Source organism: Geotrypetes seraphini, chromosome 2 (genome assembly GCF_902459505.1).
Source record: "Geotrypetes seraphini chromosome 2, aGeoSer1.1, whole genome shotgun sequence".
NCBI lineage: Eukaryota > Metazoa > Chordata > Amphibia > Gymnophiona > Dermophiidae > Geotrypetes > Geotrypetes seraphini.
The window spans coordinates 2,436,070-2,463,385 of NC_047085.1; the positions used below are offsets into that span (position 1 = coordinate 2,436,070).

Consider the following 27,316-nt stretch of genomic DNA (forward strand, 5'->3'; position numbering starts at 1 on the left):
CTTTCTAAACTGTAAATGGTCAGAACAAGTCCTCAGAATGCCTAGGTAGGAAGCTCTCAAATCCTCAAGTTCACCTATGCAGAGGACATCTTCCTACTGTGCCCAGCTAAAGACACCTTCAATGACACCACAGCACATATAGGAAGATTAATCAAAGAACACCGTGCACAGGCCATGATGAACTTTCTCGACCTGGTGCTGACAACTGGAGAAAAACTTAAAATAGAGAGGTGCTCAAAAGTACTGAGAGTAATCCTAAATTAGATCTCATCTCCATGGACCAAATTAACACACTAGTCAAGAAATTCTTCCGACTCAGGCAATTAAGAGCTACCAGATCTGTACTAAGCCAACAGAACTTCAGAACAACTAGAGAAGTGGTCCTCCTCCCCTACCTGGACTACTGTGACTCCTTTTACAGTGGTATTGCAGAAAAAGATTGAAACTCTTCCAAAACACAGTAACCAGACTAATTTCCAATGAAGCAAATTCGGCAGCGCCTCCCCACTCCAGAAAGATTTACATCGGCTCCCCCCCAAAAAAGATGGTACAATACAAGATAGCTTGCAGTCCGCAAGGCCATCTCCACAGGATTAATCACAAAACTCACAGTCACTCGTTCCTTCTTCACTGCCAGATCACAACAATGGGTCAAACTAGCATTCCCCCATCCTGCACGAGTATTTTGGAAAAAGCTGTATGAATCCATGTTTGCATACCAGGGACCCAAGGTATGGAACAACCTCCCACTTCACCTGTGACAAACATGCAAAGACTGTATCTCCTTGAACCAATAACATTACCACACTCTTCTCAACCAACCTTCAACCAGTGTTCATGTCCTCTAATCAAAAATCTTTTAGAAAGAGATAATGGTTACTGCGGATGGGCAAACTATTTGGGCCATTTGGTCTTTATCTGCCATCATATTTCTATCTTATCAGGAACCACATTACATCCTATTGTAAATCACAAATCTTATTGTGAACCGCATCAAATCTTAGTCAAAAATTGCAGTATAGAAGAAAAATGTATGGTATGGTTTCCTTATAATTCCTGATATTCTATTTGCTTTCTTAGTAGCTACCACACATTGAGCTGAGGGTTTCAACGTATCAACAATGACACCTAGATCCTATTCCTGGGCAGTGACTCCTAACATAGAACCCAGCGTCACATAGCTAAAGTTCGGGTTCCTCTCTTAAATGTATTGTTAGAGACTGGCTGGGTCGGGGAGGGGTAATTAACTGTGAAAGTTATCAGATGATGGTCAGAGAGAGGAAGAACTGTGGTGGAAAAAATTGTGATGGGACAAAGTTTGTACATCACAGGCCTTTCTAAATCCATATTGAGAAGGATCCATTCCCTAAACTTGATATACTCTTCCACTGTTGTTAAATACAGCCTTTTCAACAAGTTTCCCAGCCATAAGCAACATAGAAACTGGCCTATAATTACCCAGCACCTGTGGGTCAAGCTGACCAGCTTTGAAAATCGTCTATACTGTACCTAGTTTCAAAATATCTAAAATAATACCTATAATTAAAGAAGCATTAGACAATATTAAAGGCAGAGCCTCTGATCCACCTATAGCACTATTAAGCGTATTTTGGTTTGATATAACATATAACTAACGAGTGGCAGTCCAATATGAGAAGTTCTGTCTGAACTTAATGGTTTGTTACACTAGTTTATAAAAAGGGAAGAAACACGTGTTGCAATAAAAATAAAGTTAGTTTATTATTGAGTTGTTCTTTATATTGACAGCCATCAAAGAAGCATACTGCCATCACCCCATTGACGCTTGCTGGGCCGCCATTCTGTTTTACGTCATCTTTAAGCGTCCGACGTCACCGATGCGCTGGTAGTAACTTGAGATAGGGAGAAATAAAGTGATACCTTTGCATTGAGCTAACTAGAGCATTGCAGGATTAGCCTTCTTCAGATCTCAGATGAAACGGGGAAGGCCGGAGCATCGGTTCAAAGCGAGGAAGCCGTCTGAGGTCAGAGAGAGGCTTGGAACGCAGAAGTTTTGGGTCCAGAGCGAGGCTCGGAAGTAGTAAAGCGAGAAGAGTTGAGGGGCGGGAGTGGAAAGGTCCAGAGCGAGGCTCGGAACGCACTGTGAGGCGATGGAGAAGGGCCGCCCGAGGCGCGTTAGTAAGAAGCGTCGGGTGCGGGCGGCCGCTCGCTCGGCGTCGGGGCCCGGCTACTGGGTGCAGGAGACGGACGCGGACATGCTGCTGGTGGTGCGCAGCGGCAGCCCTGAGCGCGAGAGTCGGCCCCGGAGCAGCAGGACGCGGCTCGAGGCCCGGAAGCCAGCGGCGCCCAGAGGGGAGCCCGGGCCCTGGGGGGAGAGGCTGCCGCCGGAGCTGCTGCGCCGCGTCTTCCAGCTGCTCGTCGCCTCCCAGGGGGCCGTGCCCGTCCTCTGCAGGTACCGCCGGGGAAGGGGCTTTAGAGAATCGTGTCGCTCCGAACCCTCAAGATTCTTTAAACTGCGTCCATAGAATTGGGCTGATGGCAGCAGGAACCCCCAAAGCCCCCGCTGCCCCCTTAGGTCCCAGATTCACCTCCCCCTCTGGTCCTCTGTCAAAATCAGCCCTTTTCAAGCAATGTCCTATGTCTAGCTGTACATTTATGCCCCTCTCTCCCTATCAAGCATTCTGTGTCCCTCTATTTACACTCAGTCCCCATCTAAAATTTCTTCTCTCTTAGGTTCTTCTTGGTGTGTTGCATCTTCCGCTCCTGAGCCAGCATCTCTCCTTTACCCCATCATCTGCATCTCTCACTCATCCCTGAACCCCCCAGTCAGCATCTCATCCCTAGATCCCCAACCAGCATCTCTCATATCCCTCCAGCCAACATTTCTTACACTCTTTCCTATCTATCCCCCCTGAGCCAGCATCTCTCCTTTACCCCATCATCTGCATCTCTCACTCATCCCTGAACCTCCCCAGTCAGCATCTCATCCCTAGATCCCCAACCGGCATCTCTCATATCCCTGTCTCCTTCCAGCCAACATTTCTTACACTCTTTCCTATCTATCCCCCCTGAGCCAGCATCTCTCCTTTACCCCATCATCTGCATCTCTCACTCATCCCTGAACCCCCCAGTCAGCATCTCATCCCTAGATCCCCAACCAGCATCTCTCATATCCCTCCAGCCAACATTTCTTACACTCTTTCCTATCTATCTCCCCTGAGCCAGCATCTCTCCTTTACCCCATCATCTGCATCTCTCACTCATCCCTGAACCCCCCAGTCAGCATCTCATCCCTAGATCCCCAACCAGCATCTCTCATATCCCTCCAGCCAACATTTCTTACACTCTTTCCTATCTATCCCCCCTGAGCCAGCATCTCTCCTTTACCCCATCATCTGCATCTCTCACTCATCCCTGAACCCCCCAGTCAGCATCTCATCCCTAGATCCCCAACCAGCATCTCTCATATCCCTCCAGCCAACATTTCTTACACTCTTTCCTATCTATCCCCCCTGAGCCAGCATCTCTCCTTTACCCCATCATCTGCATCTCTCACTCATCCCTGAACCCCCCAGTCAGCATCTCATCCCTAGATCCCCAACCAGCATCTCTCATATCCCTGTCTCCTTCCAGCCAACATTTCTTACACTCTTTCCTATCTATCCCCCCTGAGCCAGCATCTCTCCTTTACCCCATCATCTGCATCTCTCACTCATCCCTGAACCCCCCAGTCAGCATCTCATCCCTAGATCCCCAACCAGCATCTCTCATATCCCTGTCTCCTTCCAGCCAACATTTCTTACACTCTTTCCTATCTATCCCCCCTGAGCCAGCATCTCTCCTTTACCCCATCATCTGCATCTCTCACTCATCCCTGAACCCCCCAGTCAGCATCTCATCCCTAGATCCCCAACCAGCATCTCTCATATCCCTCCAGCCAACATTTCTTACACTCTTTCCTATCTATCCCCCCTGAGCCAGCATCTCTCCTTTACCCCATCATCTGCATCTCTCACTCATCCCTGAACCCCCCCAGTCAGCATCTCATCCCTAGATCCCCAACCAGCATCTCTCATATCCCTCCAGCCAACATTTCTTACACTCTTTCCTATCTATCCCCCCTGAGCCAGCATCTCTCCTTTACCCCATCATCTGCATCTCTCACTCATCCCTGAACCACCCAGTCAGCATCTCATCCCTAGATCCCCAACCAGCATCTCTCATATCCCTCCAGCCAACATTTCTTACACTCTTTCCTATCTATCCCCCCTGAGCCAGCATCTCTCCTTTACCCCATCATCTGCATCTCTCACTCATCCCTGAACCCCCCAGTCAGCATCTCATCCCTAGATCCCCAACCAGCATCTCTCATATCCCTGTCTCCTTCCAGCCAACATTTCTTACACTCTTTCCTATCTATCCCCCCTGAGCCAGCATCTCTCCTTTACCCCATCATCTGCATCTCTCACTCATCCCTGAACCTCCCCAGTCAGCATCTCATCCCTAGATCCCCAACCGGCATCTCTCATATCCCTGTCTCCTTCCAGCCAACATTTCTTACACTCTTTCCTATCTATCCCCCCTGAGCCAGCATCTCTCCTTTACCCCATCATCTGCATCTCTCACTCATCCCTGAACCCCCCAGTCAGCATCTCATCCCTAGATCCCCAACCAGCATCTCTCATATCCCTCCAGCCAGCATTTCTTACACTCTTTCCTATCTATCCCCCCTGAGCCAGCATCTCTCCTTTACCCCATCATCTGCATCTCTCACTCATCCCTGAACCCCCCAGTCAGCATCTCATCCCTAGATCCCCAACCGGCATCTCTCATATCCCTCCAGCCAACATTTCTTACACTCTTTCCTATCTATCCCCCCTGAGCCAGCATCTCTCCTTTACCCCATCATCTGCATCTCTCACTCATCCCTGAACCCCCCAGTCAGCATCTCATCCCTAGATCCCCAACCAGCATCTCTCATATCCCTGTCTCCTTCCAGCCAACATTTCTTACACTCTTTCCTATCTATCCCCCCTGAGCCAGCATCTCTCCTTTACCCCATCATCTGCATCTCTCACTCATCCCTGAACCCCCCAGTCAGCATCTCATCCCTAGATCCCCAACCAGCATCTCTCATATCCCTGTCTCCTTCCAGCCAACATTTCTTACACTCTTTCCTATCTATCCCCCCTGAGCCAGCATCTCTCCTTTACCCCATCATCTGCATCTCTCACTCATCCCTGAACCTCCCCAGTCAGCATCTCATCCCTAGATCCCCAACCGGCATCTCTCATATCCCTGTCTCCTTCCAGCCAACATTTCTTACACTCTTTCCTATCTATCCCCCCTGAGCCAGCATCTCTCCTTTACCCCATCATCTGCATCTCTCACTCATCCCTGAACCCCCCAGTCAGCATCTCATCCCTAGATCCCCAACCAGCATCTCTCATATCCCTGTCTCCTTCCAGCCAACATTTCTTACACTCTTTCCTATCTATCCCCCCTGAGCCAGCATCTCTCCTTTACCCCATCATCTGCATCTCTCACTCACCCCTGAACCCCCCAGTCAGCATCTCATCCATAGAATCCCAACCAGCATCTCTCATATCCCTGTCTCCTTCCAGCCAACATTTCTTACACTCTTTCCTATCTATCCCCCCTGAGCCAGCATCTCTCCTTTACCCCATCATCTGCATCTCTCACTCATCCCTGAACCCCCCAGTCAGCATCTCATCCCTAGATCCCCAACCAGCATCTCTCATATCCCTCCAGCCAACATTTCTTACACTCTTTCCTATCTATCCCCCCTGAGCCAGCATCTCTCCTTTACCCCATCATCTGCATCTCTCACTCACCCCTGAACCCCCCAGTCAGCATCTCATCCCTAGATCCCCAACCAGCATCTCTCATATCCCTCCAGCCAACATTTCTTACACTCTTTCCTATCTATCCCCCCTGAGCCAGCATCTCTCCTTTACCCCATCATCTGCATCTCTCACTCATCCCTGAACCACCCAGTCAGCATCTCATCCCTAGATCCCCAACCAGCATCTCTCATATCCCTCCAGCCAACATTTCTTACACTCTTTCCTATCTATCCCCCCTGAGCCAGCATCTCTCCTTTACCCCATCATCTGCATCTCTCACTCATCCCTGAACCCCCCAGTCAGCATCTCATCCCTAGATCCCCAACCAGCATCTCTCATATCCCTGTCTCCTTCCAGCCAACATTTCTTACACTCTTTCCTATCTATCCCCCCTGAGCCAGCATCTCTCCTTTACCCCATCATCTGCATCTCTCACTCATCCCTGAACCTCCCCAGTCAGCATCTCATCCCTAGATCCCCAACCGGCATCTCTCATATCCCTGTCTCCTTCCAGCCAACATTTCTTACACTCTTTCCTATCTATCCCCCCTGAGCCAGCATCTCTCCTTTACCCCATCATCTGCATCTCTCACTCATCCCTGAACCCCCCAGTCAGCATCTCATCCCTAGATCCCCAACCAGCATCTCTCATATCCCTCCAGCCAACATTTCTTACACTCTTTCCTATCTATCCCCCCTGAGCCAGCCTCTCTCCTTTACCCCCTCATCTGCATCTCTCACTCATCCCTGAACCCCCCAGTCAGCATCTCATCCCTAGATCCCCAACCAGCATCTCTCATATCCCTCCAGCCAACATTTCTTACACTCTTTCCTATCTATCCCCCCTGAGCCAGCATCTCTCCTTTACCCCATCATCTGCATCTCTCACTCACCCCTGAACCCCCCAGTCAGCATCTCATCCCTAGATCCCCAACCAGCATCTCTCATATCCCTGTCTCCTTCCAGCCAACATTTCTTACACTCTTTCCTATCTATCCCCCCTGAGCCAGCATCTCTCCTTTACCCCATCATCTGCATCTCTCACTCATCCCTGAACCCCCCCAGTCAGCATCTCATCCCTAGATCCCCAACCAGCATCTCTCATATCCCTGTCTCCTTCCAGCCAACATTTCTTACACTCTTTCCTATCTATCCCCCCTGAGCCAGCATCTCTCCTTTACCCCATCATCTGCATCTCTCACTCATCCCTGAACCCCCCCAGTCAGCATCTCATCCCTAGATCCCCAACCAGCATCTCTCATATCCCTCCAGCCAACATTTCTTACACTCTTTCCTATCTATCCCCCCTGAGCTAGCTTCTCCTACTGTCTTTCCATAGAGCGATGCCGATTTCACTGGCAACCTGCTACCAGTTCTTCAGCTTTCCCTCCAGCCCACACTCGAAGCTGAAACAGCCACAGAGTAACAACATTCCACAATCTCAAAGGAGAAGCAAATGGTAGCAATATTCTTTACAGAATTCCCAAAGAGAAGTAGCAAGATTGCATGGTTCCAATCCCAGGGCAAGCAGTGGCTTTCCCCATGACTGTGCAGCGCTGCGTATGTCTGGTAGTGGTCTAGAAATATTAATACTAGTAGTAGCATCTCAGTAGCAGACTGTGTTAACCAGTGAACTGCTGCTGCACTTTTCATTCATGCAATGGTCTATGGTTTAATTCTTGTTAATAGACCACCTTTCATATGGACAGTGGCAAAGCAGTTTACAACAATTAAAACAGAAAGTGAGAGGAACGTCGTATATTAGATAGGACAGCGTACAACTCAGAAAGCAGAGGATACAGAACAGAGTGAAAAATACAAAACAACTGCGCTCCTTGCTATGTGATAGAAGGTTTAGAAAAAAAAGGTGTTTTCAGTTAACTTTTAAATTAAAGGAACAAGCAGATGTGTTGGAAGAGAATTCTAAAGAAGGGGTGCAGTATAGTCGTAGCCAGCCATATGTGTAGACATAAGTTGGGGACCCCCTGATGCAGTAGATGTCTGTTAATTAAGTGAACAGAGATCTCTAGGAGTAATGTAAAGGGTGAGGGATGCAGAATTCTTAGAAATGAATAACTACGCTGTTCTGACATTGAGAACGGTTGTTGATATTTGTTGGCTAATTTTGTTCTGAATTAACCTGTATTGACAACAAAACATTAGACAATCCAAAACTGATTTATTCACTAAACAAATCAAACAGGAGGATATTCTCTTATTTTTTTTACAATCATAATGGTTACCTGTTGAAACAAGAATGCTTAATTTTTACTGTTATCTTTATATAGTCTTTTTTGGATTAACTCCAATTTATTTTCATGATCAGTTTAAATTAAAGAGGGAAGATTGAGCTTCAAGGAAATTAAATAAAAACATTTTTCTGCTATCCTTCACCTAGAGCAGGGGTGCCCACACTTTTTGGGCTTGCGAGCTACTTTTAAAATGACCAAGTCAAAATGATCTACCAACAATAAAAAATTTTTAAAACCCCCACAAAGCACACTGAAAGGCAGAGAAAATGTTAATTATCATTCATATTCCGGGTTTTTTTCAAAGAGGTCAAGGCAGATGACTCTATGCAATGTCATCTCAATAACAACCATACAAAAATAGACAAATATAGCTCCTCCCTTTTTACTAAACCACATAGCAGTTTTTAGCGCAGGGAGTTGCGCTGAATGCCCCACGCTGCTCTCGACGCTCATAGGCTCCCTGCACTAAAAACCGCTATTGTGGTTTAGTAAAAGGGAGCCATAGTGCAAAATATAGACAGCAGATATAAATTCTCAAAACAGACACATTTTGATCACTAAATTGAAAATAAAATCATTTTTCCTACTTTTGTTTGATGATTTCATGAGTCTCTGGTTGCACTTTCTTCTTCTGACTTCTTCTCACTTCACTCTGGCTGCACTTCTTCTGACATCTTCTGATTTCAGCCCACTCCTTCTTTCAGCCTCCTATATGCTTTCTCTCTTCCATACCTCATTCTCTCCCCCAACTTTTTCTTTCTTTCTCCCTGCCTCCTGTTCTTTCTTTCTCTCTCTCTCTCCATGCCCACTTTCTTTCTGTCTCCCTGCTTGCCCCCTTTGTTTCTTTCTCCCTGCCCTCCCTCAAGCCACTAGGTTTGCCGTCGCCACCGGGGAACAGGCCTCCAAGCCACCGCCCCCCAAGCTCTGCATGCAGAAGCCTTGCACTGACCAGCATTCTGCTCCCCTTCAATTCTGATGTCGGAGAGGAAGTTCCGGGCCAGCCAGGCAGCGATTGGCTGGCCCAGAAATTCCTCTCCGATGTAAGAATTGATGTCGGGGAGAGGAATGCTGGTCAGCGTTAGGCTTCTGCAGGCCCAAATCTCTGGATCCCCAGGGCCGAAGAAAAGAAAAAAAGCCAGTCTTCCATGAGAGCCGTTCCAGTCTCTTTTTAGCAGGACACTCAACTTCACATTTTCAGGCTCAAGACGTCAGAGCAGCAGCAGCAGCTCCGGCATTTTTGGGCAGAGCACCTCCTGCTCCCGACCGCCTTTCTCCAGTCTGGCTTGTCAATTCCACCAGGGGCAGCCGGCGCTCAGCTCTCAAGGGTCGTGACTTCCCTAGACCTCCCTCCCGCCTTCTCCCGAAGGAAGTGACTTCATCCCCCAGTCGGAAGACGCAGTCGGGCAGGAAGGGCGCAGCAAGAATGAGTGTGCGTGGGGAACCTTGGGGAGATTCCGGTGGGGAACCTTGGGGAGAGGAAGGCTGATCGGCCGGCCGATTGGAACGGCAACACGAGATCGACTGGCGTTGCCTTCCCGATCGACCGGTCGATCGCGATCGACGTGTTGGGCACCCCTGACCTAGAGGCATGAAAAGATTAAAACATTTTGCACAACTATTATCCTACAAGACAGCTAAATTAAGTACTGAAATCACTGCCATAATTTGAGTCATCTTTGTCCTATTAGGTGTCATAGGAATATTAAAATCTATTTGTTTTAAGAAATTTGTTCTTTCACAATGATCTCATGTTAAAATTGTAGATCTTATGACTAATAATGCTGCATTTTAGATTTACATAGTTGTCACATTATTATAACTACCTGCTAATATCCAGCATGGACAGCAACTAGACGCCATGGGAGTGATTTGCGATTCTCGGTCAGCATTATCAGTTTCGGGCACTGCCCTTCGGCTTGGCCACAGCACGCGCATGTTTTCAAAAGTGATGGCAGTGGTAGCAGCATTCCTTTCCAGGGAAGGCATTCGGGTTCACCCCTACTTGGACGATTGGTTGATTCGGGCATCTTCGCGTCAGGAGAGCTTAAGGGTCATGCAGAGGGTGATTTCCCTGCTTCAGTCCCTGTGATGAGTCATCAATTTTCCAATTTTTCAAGATGGCCTGAAGATTTTGAACGATTCTGGTCCCAGCTAGCCAGTATCAGTGTCCCTCCCCGACGAAGGAGACGAAACTCGAGTCAGGGGGACGGAAAACGATGAGGACAAAGATAAAAGTTTTTGGATTTTAAACAACATTATTTTTGTTAGAGCACAGTCACCATTGAGACTTAACAAGACCAAATTCAACAAAAACCTCTCTATCCAGATAAGTACAAATACAATCGATGAACTGGTTTAAGAGCAATTAGGGAGGGTCGGGGACAGGTGGTTGCAATGATGGTCCCCTGTTAAACTCAAGATAGTGACTTCACTATTTATTGGGTTAATGGTCTGAGCACATCACCATAATATATTTATTTATTAAACGAAAAAGATATAAGAAATAGCAACTGTGAAATTAAGTAGTCATATAATTGAAAGTTGTTCACAGAATATCACTGCATATCTTCCTATTATTATCTAATATAGAGTCACTAACTATCTTGAGAAATTTTCAATACTTCAACCATTTCAACATGGATTTCATTCAAATTTCAGCACCAAAACCTTGCTGATCTCCCTACTTTCAAAAATTCAATAATTAAGATTACAAAACAAATATGCTATTTTGCTTCAGTTTGATCTATCTGCGGCGTGCTTTATTTACTTTTAGACATTGGTCTTAATCTAGCTGTTTTTTACTGGTTCGCCAAATTCTTATCGTCTCGTTCCTATTCAGTTAACATTAAAGGTGACATCTCAAAATCTGGCGGCCCCCTTGCGGGGTCCCTCAGGGTTCTTCGCTCTCCTCAATCCTGTTTAATCTCTATATGACTGTTGAAATAAACATTTTCACCAAAACAATAGAATGGATGTCACAAAAATCAGTGCTGCTGCAGTTTCAATAAAGGAAGTTTCAAATGAATGGAGGAAAAAGCCTCAGATTGGAACCCTTCCACCACCACAATGGTGGTCCAAGGTGGTTAACCTCCAGACCGACTCCCAGTAGTTGTAAACTTGAAGCAGGGCTGCTGTGCAAAAGGTATGTCTCTGTGGCTTCTTCTTTAGTTCTTTTTTGAAGCCGTGCAACTGTCCAGTTTATTAATTTAAGTTTTGCTTTATTATCCCAGGACAAGCAGGCAGCATATTCTTGACTGATGGGTGACGGCACCAACGGAGCCCCGGTACGGACAATTTTAGAGTGATTGCACTCTAAGAACTTTAGAAAGTTCTAGCTAGGCCGCACCGCGCGTGCGCGAGTGCCTTCCCGCCTGACGGAGGCGCGCGGTCCCCAGTTTCTTAGTTTCTGCGGAGCTAAGAAGACGCGTGTTTCCAACGGCTGTTGGAAATTTTTTTCACAGTTTTTCGCCTTCCCGCTTGCGCGTTTTTTCTCTTCGAGAATTTTTCTATTCCTTATTTTATTTTGTTCATGTTAAAAAAAAAAAAAAAGACTTTATTTTTGTTTTTTTGCGATCGGCCCTAGCGGGGCCTGTTGGCACCATCGAAGCCTCGGGCTTCGATTTTGCTACAGCCATTTTTCCATTCATGCCCCCGTCACCGGGTTTTAAAAAGTGCCAGCGGTGTGCGCGCCTTATATCTCTTTCCGACCCGCACAAGTGGTGCTTAGTGTCTGGGTCCGGACCACAGGGCTGAAACCTGCACCCGCTGTAGTTCTCTTCAAAAGAGAACTTTGAAAAACCGGCAAATACAACAGCGGATCCTGTTCGGTACCGCTATGGAAGTTCCTCCGGTATCGACGTCGGCAACTTCCTCCAAACCGACACCGATAGTTTTGGCACCACAAACTACATCTCCGGTGTCGCAACCAGTAGGTAAGCCGGCTAAGAAGCCTTCCCCTACTGTCCTTGGGCCGCCAGTCGAGCAAGCAGTGAGCCAAGTCCTGCAGACTGCGTGCCGGCTCCGTAAGCACTCCGCTCCCATTGAAGTTACTGCCTCATCATCGGCATCGACTTCACCCGAGCGTCGAGCTGCACCGCAGGTACCGAGCAAGAAAAAAGCGGTACCGGTGCCATCGGGACCAACGTTGGATGAGCGTATTGCCTCTATCCTTCAGGCCCAACTTAAGGAGCAACTGCAACAATTGCTCCTGGCTCTATTGACTCCGAGCCTTCCAGTGTCGGTACCTACTGAGCCTTCGGTGCCGATTGTCGATCAGCCTCTATTATCGGCATTATCGGCACCGCAGAAATCTTTATCCATGCCTATTCTATCAGCAGAACCAAAGTCTCATCGACGCACTGTTCCCTCAGCTTCTGATCCGGTACCGGTCTCTGAAACCTGTACCACTGTGCACTCACCAGGTACCGTATCGACCCGTTCGGGGAAATCGGTACGCAAGACCAAACATACTGAGACATCCACTCCACTCTCTCAGGGCCATCTTCAATTGATACGGGACCCTGACTTGTGGGACGACTCTGATGATCCCCTCGGTACCGAGGAAGATTATTCGTCTGATGAGGATGATCCATCGGTGCAGGATCCTGCTACTAAACCAGAGCACTCCTCCTTCACCAAATTCTTAAAGAAGATGTCAGACACTCTTTCTATTCCTCTAGAGTCTGACTCTAAAAAATCCAAAGCATTTCTCGATGCTTTGGATTTTGACCAACCTCCCAAAGAGTTTTTAAAGTTGCCCCTCCATGACATCTTGAGGGAAACTTTCTATAAAAATTTGGAAACTCCTTTGACAATACCAGGAGCCCCGAGAAAACTAGAATCTCTTTATAAAGTGATTCCTATTCCAGGGTTTGACAAACACCAACTTCCCCATGAGTCTCTGCTGGTGGAGTCGACCCTGAAGAAATCTACGGGAGCTAGTGTTTACGCCTCTGTCCCTCCTGGCAGAGAGGGCAAGGCCATGGATAAATTTGGGAAACGCCTTTACCAAAATGCGATGTTGGCCAACCGTTCAGGTAACTACGCGTTTCACTTCTCTTTTTACCTCAAACATCTCATCCAACAGGTGACCTCTTTTCAAAAGTATATTCCGGACCGTAAGCTTTCTGCTTTTCAGCAATGCACCTCTAGCCTTTTGCAACTCAGAAAGTTTATGGTCCGTTCAATTTATGATACTTTTGAACTGACCTCACGGGCCACTGCTATGTCTGTGGCAATAAGAAGGTTGGCATGGCTCCGAGTCTCAGACCTGGATGTGAACCACCAGGACCGACTTGCCAATGCACCCTGCCTAGGGAATGAGCTGTTTGGGGAGTCCATGGATACCACCACCCAAAAGCTATCTGCCCATGAAACTAGGTGGGACACCTTGCTAAAAAACAAGAAAAAACCTCCTCCTCCTCGTCCATTTAGACAACAATCTTCGTATCAGAGGAGATTTTCGGCTTGGCCGGCTCAGCCTCATCCTCCCCAACCTCGGAGGCAACGCCAACAGCACCAACAGGCTCGTCAGCAGCAACAGCCTAACGTTAAACCTGCTCCTCAACCTAAGCCGACACAGCCCTTTTGACTCCCTTCTCCAGGGCATTGCCAGTCTTCCTCCCTCCTGTTCTCTTCCTCAGCCCATAGGAGGTCGACTTCGAATTTTTCTCTCTCGCTGGGAAGTAATCACCTCCAACCAGTGGGTTCTTTCAATCATAGCCCACGGCTACTCCCTAAACTTCCAGACTCCTCCACCATTAGGCCTACCAAAAGAGTCTGCTTCCACCCACTCTCAGTCCCTCCTACTGGCTCAGGAGGTTCACTCCCTCCTTCTTCTCAATGCCATCGAACCAGTTCCTCAAGACCAACGAGGCCTGGGATTTTACTCCCGGTACTTTCTAGTACCCAAAAAGACCGGAGACCTCAGACCAATATTAGATCTCAGAGATCTCAACAAGTGTCTGGTCAAGGAGAAGTTCAAAATGTTATCTCTTACAACCCTATATCCTCTTCTCTCTCAGGGCGACTGGCTATGCTCTCTCGATCTCAAGGAGGCGTACACTCACATTCCTATCCATCTAACGTCCAGGCAATATCTATCATTCCTCGTCAACCAGCATCATTACCAGTACAAGATATTACCCTTCGGCCTAGCCTCCTCTCCCAGGGTATTCACCAAATGTCTGATTGTGGTCGTGGCTTATCTCCGCTCTCACAATTTTCAAGTCTTCCCTTATCTGGACGACTGGCTGATCAAGGCTTATTCTCCTCAGGCCGTTCAACTTGCCACCAATCAGACCATTCTCTTCCTTCAACTGTTAGGGTTCGAAATCAATCTACCCAAGTCGCATCTAATTCCAATTCAGCGACTTCAATTCATTGGAGCCATTCTGGACACACTTCAGATGAGGGCATTTCTTCCAACAAATCGCCTTCACAACATTCTTCATCTCTGTCAACGGGTGTTGCAGCAAACGTCCATCTCTGCAAATCACATGATGGTGCTCTTGGGGCACATGGCCTCCACAGTGCATGTCACCCCCTTCGCACTTCTCCACCTACGTACTCCTCAATGGACCTTATTGAACCAGTGGTCCCAAGCGACGGATCCTTGTTCACAACTCGTATCTGTGACCTCGTCTCTTCGGCAGTCGCTTCTTTGGTGGTTGACATCTTCAAATCTATCCAGAGGTCTGCTGTTCCATCTACCTCCTCATCAACTGGTCATCACCACGGATTCCTCCCTCTATGCATGGGGAGCTCACTTGAACGAGTTCCAAACTCAGGGGTTTTGGACCACCCAGGAAAAGAAACACCACATCAATTTCCTGGAACTCCGAGCGATGTTTTACGCCCTCAAGGCTTTTCAACATCTTCTTTTTCCTCAGGTACTACTCATTTGCACAGACAACCAAGTTGCAATGTACTACATCAACAAACAGGGAGGGACGGGATCCCGTCTCTTGTGTCAGGAAGCTCAAAGGATTTGGACCTGGGCGACAGCTCGTCACTTATTCCTGAAGGCGGTCTACATCCAAGGGGAACGGAATTGCTTAGCAGACAATCTCAGCAGAATTCTTCAGCCTCACGAATGGACTCTCGATCCCTTGACCCTCCAGTCCATTTTCTCTCAGTGGGGCACACCGCAAGTGGATCTTTTTGCAGCTCCCCACAACCATCAACTGCCCCTGTTTTGCTCCAGACTTTACTCTCCTCACCGTCTGGAACCCGATGCATTTCTCCTGGATTGGACCAATCTCTTCCTTTATGCATTTCCTCCTCTTCCACTCATGCTGCGCACATTGTTCAAACTCAAGAGGGAACAAGCCACCATGATTCTCATCGCTCCACGGTGGCCCAGACAGCATTGGTTCTCCCTTCTACTTCAACTCAGTTCCAGGTAACCCATACCTCTTCCACTGTTTCCTTCACTACTTACGCAGCATCAGCAAACTCTACTTCATCCCAGCTTACAGTCTCTGCACCTGACAGCTTGGTATCTCTCGGGCTGACTTCGGCTCACTCTCTCCTTTCTCAGCCTGTCCGTTCTATTATTGATGCCTCCAGGAAACCGGCTACTCTTCAATGTTACCAACAAAAGTGGTATCGGTTTTCTTCCTGGTGCCTCTTGCATCACCATAATCCCATGTCGATAGCAGTAGGACTGGTGTTAGACTATCTTCTGTCCTTATCTGACTCTGGTCTTAAATCCTCTTCGATAAGAGTTCACCTTAGTGCTATTGCAGCTTTTCATGAGCCGATTCATGGAAAACCCCTCTCAGCTCATCCCTTGGTTTCTAGGTTCATGAAGGGCCTTTTTAATGTGAAGCCACCTCTTAGGGCCCCTCCTGTTGTATGGGATCTTAATGTGGTTCTTTCTGCGTTAATGAAACCTCCTTTCGAGCCTTTGGCCACAGCGCATTTTAAATTTCTAACTTGGAAAGTGGTCTTTCTTATAGCTCTCACTTCTGCCAGGAGGGTCAGTGAGCTCCATGCACTGGTGGCTGATCCACCTTGCACTGTTTTTCACCATGATAAGGTCGTCCTCCGTACACATCCAAAATTCCTTCCTAAGGTTGTGTCTGAGTTTCATCTTAACCAATCCATCGTCCTACCTGTTTTTTTCCCAAAGCCTCATTCTAATCCAGGTGAACAGGCTTTGCATACCTTGGATTGTAAACGTGCTTTGGCTTACTATCTTGAACGCACCAAACCTCACAGATCATCTCCTCAACTGTTTTTGTCCTTTGATCCTAACAAGTTGGGTCATCCTGTATCTAACGCACCCTGTCCAATTGGCTTGCTGCTTGCGTTTCATTCTGTTATGCTCAGTCGGGCCTGACACTGGAAGGTTCTGTCACGGGCCACAAGATTAGAGCTATGGCAGCGTCTGTAGCTTTCCTCCGTTCCACTTCCATTGAGGAAATCTGCAAGGCTGCTACTTGGTCCTCAGTTCATACTTTTACATCTCACTATTGTCTGGATGCATTCTCCAGACGGGATGGACACTTCGGCCAATCTGTTTTACAAAATTTGTTTTCCTAATGGCCAACCTTCCCTCCGTCCCTCTTTTTGTTAGCTTGGAGGTCACCCATCAGTCAAGAATATGCTGCCTGCTTGTCCTGGGATAAAGCACAGTTACTTACCGTAACAGGTGTTATCCAGGGACAGCAGGCAGATATTCTTGCATCCCTCCCACCTCCCTGGGTTGGCTTCTTAGCTGGCTTATCCTAACTGGGGACTGTGCGCCTCCGTCGGGCGGGAAGGCACTCGCGCACGCGCGGTGCGGCCTAGCTAGAACTTTCTAAAGTTCTTAGAGTGCAATCACTCTAAAATTGTCCGTACCGGGGCTCCGTCGGTGCCGTCACCCATCAGTCAAGAATATCTGCCTGCTGTCCCTGGATAACACCTGTTACGGTAAGTAACTGTGCTTTCTGGTTCCAGTTTGATCGGATCGCTTTACACCCTGAGGCAGCAGATATGTGAAACGCTGGCCATCGTTGGTGTACCGATCAACTAATTAGATAAGTGGATATTTCCTCTATCTTTTGCACAACAGCCCTGCTTCAAGTTTACAACTACTGGGAGTCGGTCTGGAGGTTAACCACCTTGGACCACCATTGTGGTGGTGGAAGGGTTCCAATCTGAGGCTTTTTCCTCCATTCATTTGAAACTTCCTTTATTGAAACTGCAGCAGCACTGATTTTTGTGACATCCATTCTATTGTTTTGGTGAAAATGTTTATTTCAATATAATCTCTATATGTCTACATTGAACCTTTACAAGTTGTCAGCTTGGGAAACACTGTTCACCTATGCAGATGACATCTTTATATTAATTGAGATTGACTCAGATCTCACCAACCCAGCCTTTAAAATAAATCATTGTATCTTCAAACTCCAAACCTGGGCTATGTCTGTCCAGATGAAGCTAAATACTGCAAAACAAAACATTTATGGCTAGGCCCAAAATTGGACTGTCTTCCTCCAACTGTAACTTTGGATTCCGGGGTCTCCCTGCAGATCGAGTTCTCTTCCAAGATATTGGGAGTTCTCAAAGACTATTGTCTTATCTTTAAGGATCAAATAAACTCTCTTGTCAAGAAGTGCTTTTTTAGCCTTTGAATGTTGAGAAAGGTCAGAAATCTTTTCCTCCAACAACACTTCTCTGTTCTGGTCCAATCTATCATATTATCCCAGCTAGATTACTGTAACGCTATCTATCTCGGCATAACAAAGACCTGCCTTCAAAGACTCTAACTGATACAAAATAGCACTGCAAAATTAATTTTTGGAAAAAGTAAATTTGACCATGTCTCTCCTTTGCTTTTAAACCTTCATTGGCTTCTGGAGTATCTCAGGATTCACTTTAAATGTGCATGTATTACTTTTAAAATTTGATATGGTATCTTCATCCCTCTTGTCCCTTTATAGATTCTCCTATGCAAGAGGCACCCAACAATTCAAACTCTCCCTTCCTCCAGTGAAAGGAATCAAAGGAGTCAAGAATTTCAGTCAATCCTTAGTTTTCAAATTTTCTCAATTAAACACTTTGTAAACTAGTCATATTAATATTTTCTGATATTTACTTTTTAAAGTATTTTTTTAGTTACTGTTAACCGAGTCGAGCTCCTTTTTGGCTGAAGACCCGGTATATAAAGTTAAGTTTTAGTTTAGTTTATGTCACTGCTAGACATACACAGCGCTGTACATTAAAACATTCTAGAGATGGTCCCTGTTCAGTAGAGCTTACAATCTAATCAAACAGGACAATTAGGGGGATAGGGACTTTCTCAGACATGGGTGCTTTACAAGTGAGTGGAAATTAGGAGTTACATTACATTATATTAGTGATTTCTATTCCGCTTGTACCTTGCGGTTCAAAGCGGATTATATAAGAAGAGAGCTGGACATTTCCAGGAGGGTACATTACATTGGAGAATTTCTGGTACAGGTACAAATTGAGGATATAGATTAAATTACATTGGAAATTATTTCAGGTTACGTTACATAGAAAAGTATTCTACTTCCTTACATTGGTAGATAGTTGGTTTTGGTAGGAGATATTAAGTTCCAAGTGTGCCTGTGTAATGACTGATCACTGTGTATACCACAGGGTATCCCAGGTGTGTCGGCTATGGCACACGGCTGCTGCTGATCCGTCGCTGTGGCATGATGTGTCCCTTGGCTTTTGTTGGTTGGAACCTGGAAGAAAGCAACTGCCACAGTTTGAGAAGAAAGTGCGCAGCACAGCACAGTGGCTCATGGAGAACCGGTGAGGACTGGGTTTTCACATCCTATTTACATTTTTCTATTTCCTTCCAGACAATCTTGTGAAAGGCAGCAAGTGTTTCATTTTATGGCTGCAGGTGAATATACAGGAGTGTCATGCAAAAACTCCGTGTTTTACCAGGGGTTAAACCTTGGCTACTTCAGTGTCCCGACAAAGCAACCTCTTTGTCTCGCCTGCGCATGTGCCTCTACCTTAGCAGGACCTGGGATTATCCAGTGGTCATTCATCTAAAGTTTCAAACAGTGTTTTTAACAAAATGCATTAACAAGGAAAACAGCCAGTGCAAAGATTTAAAAACTGCAGAACTAAAAAAAGGTGGATTTTTACAGTTAATACTAATGCATTTTATGCTGCTGATTCTGCACAGGACTACTGGAATTGGAGCCCGACTTTGCGGGGTTTTTCCTGTTCTGACTGGCTGTGAGTGGAGAATGGGGCTACTACCAGTTCCAGGCTCCCAGTTGCTCCGTGGGTGAACATCTTCTCTAATCTAATCTAATTCTTAGTCTTATTTACCGAGTCATATCCTAAAAATGGGAGCTTGATTTGGTTTACATCTTCACCTTATAAGGAAACGTCCTGTGGTTTTTCCCAAGGAGAATGACCAAGCCTGTTTGTCATGGGGAGGATAGCACACCTTGAGCTCAGTTTGTATCAGAGATTGACTTAGCATGTGGTGTGCCAGAGATTTGGGTTCAATTCCTAGCTGTAGATGGAGGGGAGCCATCGGGGATATTTTGCAATTGAGAAAGGGGTGTCTGACAAAAGTGAGAGCAGTGCTATGAGTTGTGCTGTGATGAAGTGAAGAAGGAAGGAGGTGTTGAATGGAACAGCTGGTGCTGGGAATTCTCATCACTCCCCTTCCCTTTTTCTTCCTGCTCTTTGAGAGCTGAGAGCGAGGGAGGCTGTAGCAGCCTAAGATCATGCATTTTCTGCAGCTGCCAGTGAGGAGGGGAGGAACGGCAGATAGAGACCTAGAAAGGGGTTATTGCCAGGGGGGCAACAGAGAAAGCTACTCGGCTCCAGGGCATCCTTATCTGCTCATTAATGGCCACTGTGTGGTGGCATGGAGCTTGTACTGCCATGATAGACATCAGCATATTGAAATGCTTACTAAATAATTGATTAACCTATCCTGCCACATGCAGGGCTGTGCACTGAAATCTACCACGAGGGCTTAATGCCAAAACTACCGCCAGGTCTGAAGCTGGCGTAGAGCCCTCATCGTTGACCCCATTCCTGTCCCATTTGACCAAACTGGTTCCCTCCACCTCTCTCCTGTGATTAGGAAAAGAAAATTCCCCTGTGGCACCTCCTGACATGACCACCACCCTAGTGGCATACCCTGGTTTATTTGACACCCAGGACTGATCATTTTTAACACCCTGACTTCCTCCTACTCCCTTGAAGACAGTACAAAGCAGAGAGGACGGTCCGAAGCTGGCATGATTCCATCTATTCTCTACATTTAAGTGTGGTCGGGTCCGTTGAGCCTTTTACCTAGCATGCTTTCTTTTTCTTTATTGGACATGGGTAATTGGCATTGAAGACTCAGTTTGAACTTGTTTTATTTGGGGGGGAGGGTGGTGTGGGGAATGGGTTATATTGATGAAGTGTGAGGGCAGCAGGTAACTAATTTTACATGTTTGTATTTTGTTTTCCTCAGGTTTTCTCTTCTCCGGAGCTTTACTCTTAATCACTGGAAGAATAATGTTTCTTTTGTAGTGAAGGTGAGAAGGCTGCTGGTTTCACTGGAGTTATGGGAAAGAGTAAAGCTTAGACTTGATTAAAAGAGAAGAGGATTAGAGTTGAATGAATTATGAAACAAGCTTTGTTCTAAGTTAGAGAATGACACAGGGACAAATTTTCCCCCATCCCCACAGGAACTCATTTTCCTGTCCTGATGAGTTATTTGCCTGGGCCTGCCCCTGCCAGCTCTGTCCTCATCTGCACAAGCCTCAAACACTTCAAAAATCATAAGTGTTTGAAGCTTGTGCGGTTAAGGCAGAGCGTACAGAAATGGGATGGAAAACATGCGAAGGGATGGGATGGAGAAATTGAGTTCCTGCGGGGACGGGGGGAAAAATTTGTCCCCTTCACACTCTGTGTGCACAGGGTATGACAATTCATAACGAATGTGGTTTCCAGAGGATGCATCAAATGGACTGGAAACTGAAGGGTTCATCTGAATGAGCAAAGCACCAGGGTCATTGAGAACAGGTGGGAGAGTTTGGATAGAGGCTCTGAACAAAGAGAGTTGAGGATTTTGTATAAAGTGAACATAAGCAATGCCTCCACTGGGTCAGACCTGAGGTCCATCGTGCCCAGCAGTCTGCTCACGCGGCGGCCCAACAGGTTCAGGACCTGTGCAGTAATCCTCTATCTATACCCCTCTATCCCCTTTTCCAGCAGGAAATTGTCCAATCCTTTCTTGAACCTCAGTACCGTACTCTGCCCTATTACGTCCTCTGGAAGCTCATTCCAGGTGTCCACCACACGCTGTGTAAAGAAGAACTTCCTCGCATTTGTTCTGAATCTGTCCCCTTTCAGTTTTTCCGAATGCCCTCTTGTTGTTATATTTTTTGAAAGTTTGAAGAATCTGTCTCTCTCTACTCTCTCTATGCCCCTCATGATCTTATAAGTCTCTATCATATCTCCTCTAAGTTTCCTCTTCTCCAGGAAAAGAGACCCAGTTTCTCCAATCTCTCAGCGTATGAAAGGTTTTCCATCCCTTTTATCAACGTGTCACTCTTTTCTGAACCCTCTTGAGTAACGCCATATCCTTCTTAAGGTACGGCGACCAATATTGGACGCAGTACTCCAGATGCGGACGCACCATCGCCTGATACAGCGGCAGGATAACTTTCGTTCTGGTTGTAATACCCTTCTTGATTATGCCTAGCATTCTATTCGCTCTCTTAGCGGCCGCTGCGCACTGTGCCGTCAGCTTCATTGTCATGTCCACCATTACCCCTAAGTCCCTTTCTTGGGTACTTTCATTCAATAACCTCAGGTGGGTTGAATGGGAAGAGTTAGTGTGCTAAAGATGACTTTAGCTATATTTTTAAGATAGACATGAAGAGGTTACTAAGAGAGAACACCCACTCCTATTCATTATGCAGCTTCACGATCCTTTATCCGAAATGCTTGGGACTAGAGACTTTGTGAATTTTTCACTTTTTGAAATGATGGCCATAGCTGTATTTATTGATTGCTGAGGCCCTGCAGACTTCTCTCTGCTCTGCCTTGCCTTGTCGACATCACTTCCCCTTTCCTTCCTGGCTGGACGTGACAGAGAAGCCTATGGGATTGAGTGGGCAGCAAATATGAATCACTGTGGCCACCATTAGTGTGAGCTGAGATGAACAATTGAACTAATATCATCAGTTCTTTAAGATGACTTTGGGAGCAGATTTTACTTTTATGTTTAAATATTTTTATTAAATTTTCAATAAGAACAAACTAGAACATAAATGTACAGCAGAACAGATCAAATGCGTGGAGTGGTTCCTTTTCACGCTTCTTTGTCCAACATCTTGGAGTTCTTGCAGGATGGCCTGGACAGGGGCCTGACCTGGTCTTCTCTCAGCTTGAGAGAGTTCAGCTTGAGGCCTTGTCTGCTTTTTGTGGGTTGCTGCAGGGTCAGCGCTTGACCTCTCTGCCGGACGTGGTTTGCTTTTTGAGGGCAGCCAAATTGCTTTGGTCTCCGGTGCGGCCTTCAGTTCTGTCTTGGGATCTTAATCTGGTCCTGTCCGTGCTTTTACGACCTCCTTTTGAGTCCTTAGGTTCCTGCTCATTGAAGGACCTTACTCTTAAAGTGGTCTTTTTGGTGGCTATTACTTCCGCGAGACGTGTTTCAGAGCTGCAGGCTTTCTCTTGTAGACCAAGTTTCCTAGAGTTTTCTAGGGAGCGGGTTGTGTTGCGGCTTGTTCCTTCCTTTCTGCCGAAGATGGTTTTGCCTTTTCATGTCAATCAATCTGAAGTCCTCCCTATGTTGGGTAGTTGGGAGGGCCTTCGGGGTAGAAGCAGTTGAGCAAGTTGGATGTCTGCCGGATCCTTCGCTCATGTTCAGCGGACCCAGGATTTATGGAAATCTGATTATCTTTGTCATCTTAGCGGGTCCTCATGAGGGGAATGGCGCTTCCAAGGCTACCATTGCGTGCTGGATCAAGGAGACTATTGCTTCCGCATACCTTCTTCAGAAACAGTCTGTTCCGGAATTTCCCAAGGCTCATTCCACTTGGGTCAGGCAGCTTCTTGGGCTGAGTCTTCCCTTGTGCCTCCGGTGGATATTTGTAAAGCTGTGGTTTTGTCATCTCTGCATTCTTTTGTGCAGGCTCCGTGATAGACCCGCATTGCCTTTGCGTTCTACCTGCTTCCCGACACCGTAAAGAGAAACATAGAAGATGACTGCAGATAAGGGCCATAGCCCATCAGGTCTGCCCACTCTACTGACCCACCCCCAAGTCTACTATCCTAGGGATCCCAGTCCTGGTGACAGATTCCCTTGGCTTAACCCTCTAAGGGATCCCACATGGGTATCCCATTTGCTCTTAAATTCTTGCACGCTGTTTGCCTCGATCACCTGCACCGGAACTCGTTCCAAGGATCAACCACTCTCTCGGTAAAGAAATATTTCCTGATGTCGCCATGAAATTTCCCGCCCCTGAGTTTGAGCGGATGCCCTTTTGTGGCTGAGGGTCCTTTTGATAAAGAGAATCTCTTCTTCCATCTTGATACGGCCGGTAATATACTTAAACGTCTCGATCATGTCTCCTCCCTACGTTCCTCGAGTTAGTACAGCCGCAAATTTTTCAGCCTTTCCTCATACGATAGATCCTTGATCCCCGAGACCATTCTGGTGGCCATCCGTTGCACCGACTCTACTCTCAGCACATCTTTTCGGTAGTGTGGCCTCCAGAATTGCACACAGTATTCCAAATGAGGTCTCACCATGGTTCTGTATAATGGCATTATGACTTCAGGCTTCCGGCTGACGAAACTCCTGCGGATGCAACCTAACAACTGTCTTTCCTTAGATGAAGCCTTCTCCACATGATCAGCAGTTTTCATGTCTGCGCTGATGATCACTCCCAAGTCTCGTTCCTCACCCGATGTCAATTCTAACGTCGAAGAGGAAGTTGCGGGCCAGACAGGAAGCGATTTGCTGGCCCGGAACTTCCTCTCCAGCGTCAGAATTGACGTCAAGTGAGGAAGGTTGGTCGGCCGGGCGCTTCAGCGTCCTCTTTACGACGTCAGGAAGCGGGTAGAACGCAAAGGCAACACGAGTCTATCACGGAGCCTGGGATGGACTCCGCGATTGACTCGTGTTGCCTTCGCGATCGACCTTTTGGGCACCCCTGGTGTAGATGTTCAGGCGGGTTGGGATGTGGTGTTCAGTGAGCGTGTTCTGGTGTTGGCCCTTCGGGGGTTCCACCCATGATGATTACTGCTTTGGTATGTCCTATCAGTGTAGCTGTACCTATTGACAAAAAAGGAGAAATTAGGTTCTTTCCTGCTAATTTTCTTTCATTTAGACCCTCTAGACCAGTGGTCTCAAACTCAAACCCTTTGCAGAGCCACATTTTGGATTTGTAGGTACTTGGAGGGCCTCAGAAAAATAGTTAATGTCTTATTAAAGAAATGACAATTTTGCATGAGGTAAAACTTTTTATAGTTTATAAATCTTTCCTTTTGGCTAAGTCTTAATATTAATATTGTAATTTATAGCTAAAGAGACATATGATCAAGAAATTGTTTTATTTTTACTTTTGTGATTATGATGAACATACCGAGGGCCTCAAAATAGTACCTGGCGGGCTGCGGGTTTGAGACCACTGCTCTAGACCGGTTCAGCACCCCACCCTATCTGTTGTTGTGTTGTTCTTGTGGGTGTTGCGCCTGAAGATTTTGCTTTTTCTGTGGGTTCTAGTATTTTTCTAGGACCGGGGAGATCAAACAACAGCAGCTGTGGCTCGGCTGGCGTAGCTGGTGAGCTGTGGGGACATTTTACTGCAGGGGCCTATCCTATGCATTTTCCAACAGCATTCCTATATATTAGTTGTTACTCCTGTTAGTACTGTTGATAATTAACTTTTCTTAGTTCTGCTTGGCTATTCAGCAGACTGTGTAATATAGGGAGGGTCAGCTATTATGTACTATACCAAAGGTTTGGTCTCAGTCTCAGCTATTACCCATCAGTGAAGCTGTACTGGTCTAGAGAGTATAAAAGAAAGAAAGTTAGCAGGTAAAAACCTAATTGCTCCATTTTTTATTGAGCGCAAAGTTAGCTACAAGTTGTTACCAGAGAATGATAAAAGCAGTTAGTGTAGTGTACTTTAAAAGGATTTAGACTAATTCCCAGAAGAAATTGTTGTTAAAGTAGTCTTGGGGAAAGTAACTTATTTCTAGGAATAAATAATATGTAATCTTGCTATTTGGGGGGATTCTGCCAGGTATTTCTCACCTGGCTTGGTCTCCTATTAGAATTAAGTTACTGGGCTAGCAGGACCTTTGGTCTGACCCAGTATGGAAATTCTTATATCTCAGCCTTCCTCATACTAATCTCTGTCAATGATGGGATAAAAATGGAATCTCATGTGAGTGAGTGGCCTGGACTGTCTGGGATTGGTAACAGCAGGACAGCTGCATTTATTGAAGGTAAGGGAAAGGGAACTTGTATACCGCCTTTTTGTGGCTTTGGCATTTCAAAGTTGACGTGGTTGTGTGGGTTATGTGGTGCATCGGGGTTGTGCACTGTCATGTTCCATTTTGTTGTAGGCGAGTGCACAGTGTTTAAATAAAGAATTACAAACAAAAAAACAAAGTAGTGGGCACTGGAGGATTAAGAGCAATACTGGAATTTGATCTCTCAACCTCTGGATGCAGAGGCAGCAGCTCAACCACTCACCTACAGCCCTTTCTCAAGTTGGAAAGTGAACAGTTGGCTTGAAGGCAAACTTTGGGATGGAGGAGAAAGGTTGAGGAGAATGTGTAGGGGAGGTCTTGGGTTAGAAGGGATGGGTTCTAAAATCACAGAAGAGTAAACCGCTCATCTTCACTCCTCCAAACTCCATTTTCCTACCCATCTTCTCAATCCTCTCTCTCCTTCTGCCATTCCTTTTGTCATTGCCTCAATCTAACACGTTGCACTGCAGCTGTTTTGATGCCCTCAAACATATTGTAGTTACATCACTATTCGACAAGTAAATTAATGCAAATGCTACTAAAAGAATTCAGTGGCTGGCAGGATAGTGTTACTAGAGGCAAAAAAATCTAATTAATTTGATTGAAGGAGAGGACTAGATGTGGTGTATTTAGATTTTAGCAAAGCCTTTGACACTGTTCTACAAAGCCATCTTATAGATAAACTTGAGTGTCCTAACATAGTAACATAGTAGATGACGGCAGATAAAAACCCGAATGGTCTATCCAGTCTGCCCAACCTGATTCAATTTAAATTTTTTAATTTTTTCTTCTTAGCTAATTCTGAGCAAGAATCCAAAGCTTTACCCAGTACTGTGCATGGGTTCCAACTGCCGAAATCTCTGTTAAGACTTACTCTAGCCCATCTACACCCTCCCAGCCATTGAAGCCCTCCCCAGCCCATCCTCCACCAAACGGCCATATACAGACACAGACCGTGCAAGTCTGCCCAGTCCTGGCCTTAGTTCAATATTTAATCTTATTTTCTGATTCTAGATCCTTTGTGTTCATCCCACGCTTCTTTGAACTCAGTCATAATTTTACTCTCCACCACCTCTCTCGGGAGCGCATTCCAGGCATCCACCACCCTCTCCGTAAAGTAGAATTTCCTAACATTAACTTTGAATCTACCACCCCTCAACCTCAAATTATGTCCTCTGGTTTTACCATTTTCCTTTCTCTGAAAAAGATTTTGTTCTACGTTAATACCCTTCAAGTATTTGAATGTCTGAATCGTATCTCCCCTGTCTCTCCTTTCCTCTAGGGTATACATATTCAGGGCTTCCAGTCTCTCCTTATACGTCTTCTGGCGCAAGCCTCCTATCATTTTCGTCGCCCTCCTCTGGACCGCCTCAAGTCTTCTTACGTCCTTCGCCAGATACGGTCTCCAAAATTGAACACAATACTCCAAGGGGGGCCTTACCAATGACCTGTTCAGGGGCATCAACACCTTCTACCGACTACGCCTCTCTTTATACAGCCCAGCATCCTTCTGGCAGCAGCCACTGCCTTGTCACACTGTTTTTTTACCTTTAGATCTTCGGACACTATCACCCCAAGGTCTCTCTTCCCGTCCGTGCATATCAGCTTCTCTCCTCCCAGCATATACGGTTCCTTCCTATTATTAATCCCCAAATGCATTACTCTGCATTTCTTTGCATTGAATTTTAGTTGCCAGGCATTAGACCATTCCTCTAACTTTTGCAGATCCTTTTTCAT

At 46.3% G+C, this 27,316-nt stretch overlaps 2 protein-coding genes across 3 annotated transcripts in view; one reads left to right on the forward strand and one right to left on the reverse strand.

Moving 5' to 3' along the window:
• The window catches only part of LOC117355151 (cytochrome c oxidase assembly protein COX18, mitochondrial), a 58,421-nt gene extending 56,393 nt beyond the window's left edge, over positions 1–2,028 (reverse strand). The window contains exon 1 of the mRNA XM_033933280.1: positions 1,900–2,028. Coding sequence (XP_033789171.1) covers positions 1,900–1,907 — 8 coding nt within the window. The 5' untranslated portion in view covers positions 1,908–2,028. The remainder of the gene's footprint in view (positions 1–1,899) is intronic.
• FBXL6 (F-box and leucine rich repeat protein 6) overlaps positions 1,929–27,316 on the forward strand; it is a 112,397-nt gene continuing 87,009 nt past the window's right edge. Inside the window, exons 1-3 of one of the 2 annotated variants that reach the window (XM_033933279.1) lie at positions 1,929–2,003; positions 18,716–18,874; positions 20,559–20,622. In XM_033933279.1, the coding sequence (XP_033789170.1) occupies positions 18,864–18,874; positions 20,559–20,622 (75 nt within the window). In that variant the 5' untranslated portion in view covers positions 1,929–2,003; positions 18,716–18,863. Of the gene's footprint in view, positions 2,004–2,099; positions 2,432–18,715; positions 18,875–20,558; positions 20,623–27,316 lie in introns of those variants that run through there. The other variant, XM_033933278.1, reaches the window with a different exon arrangement.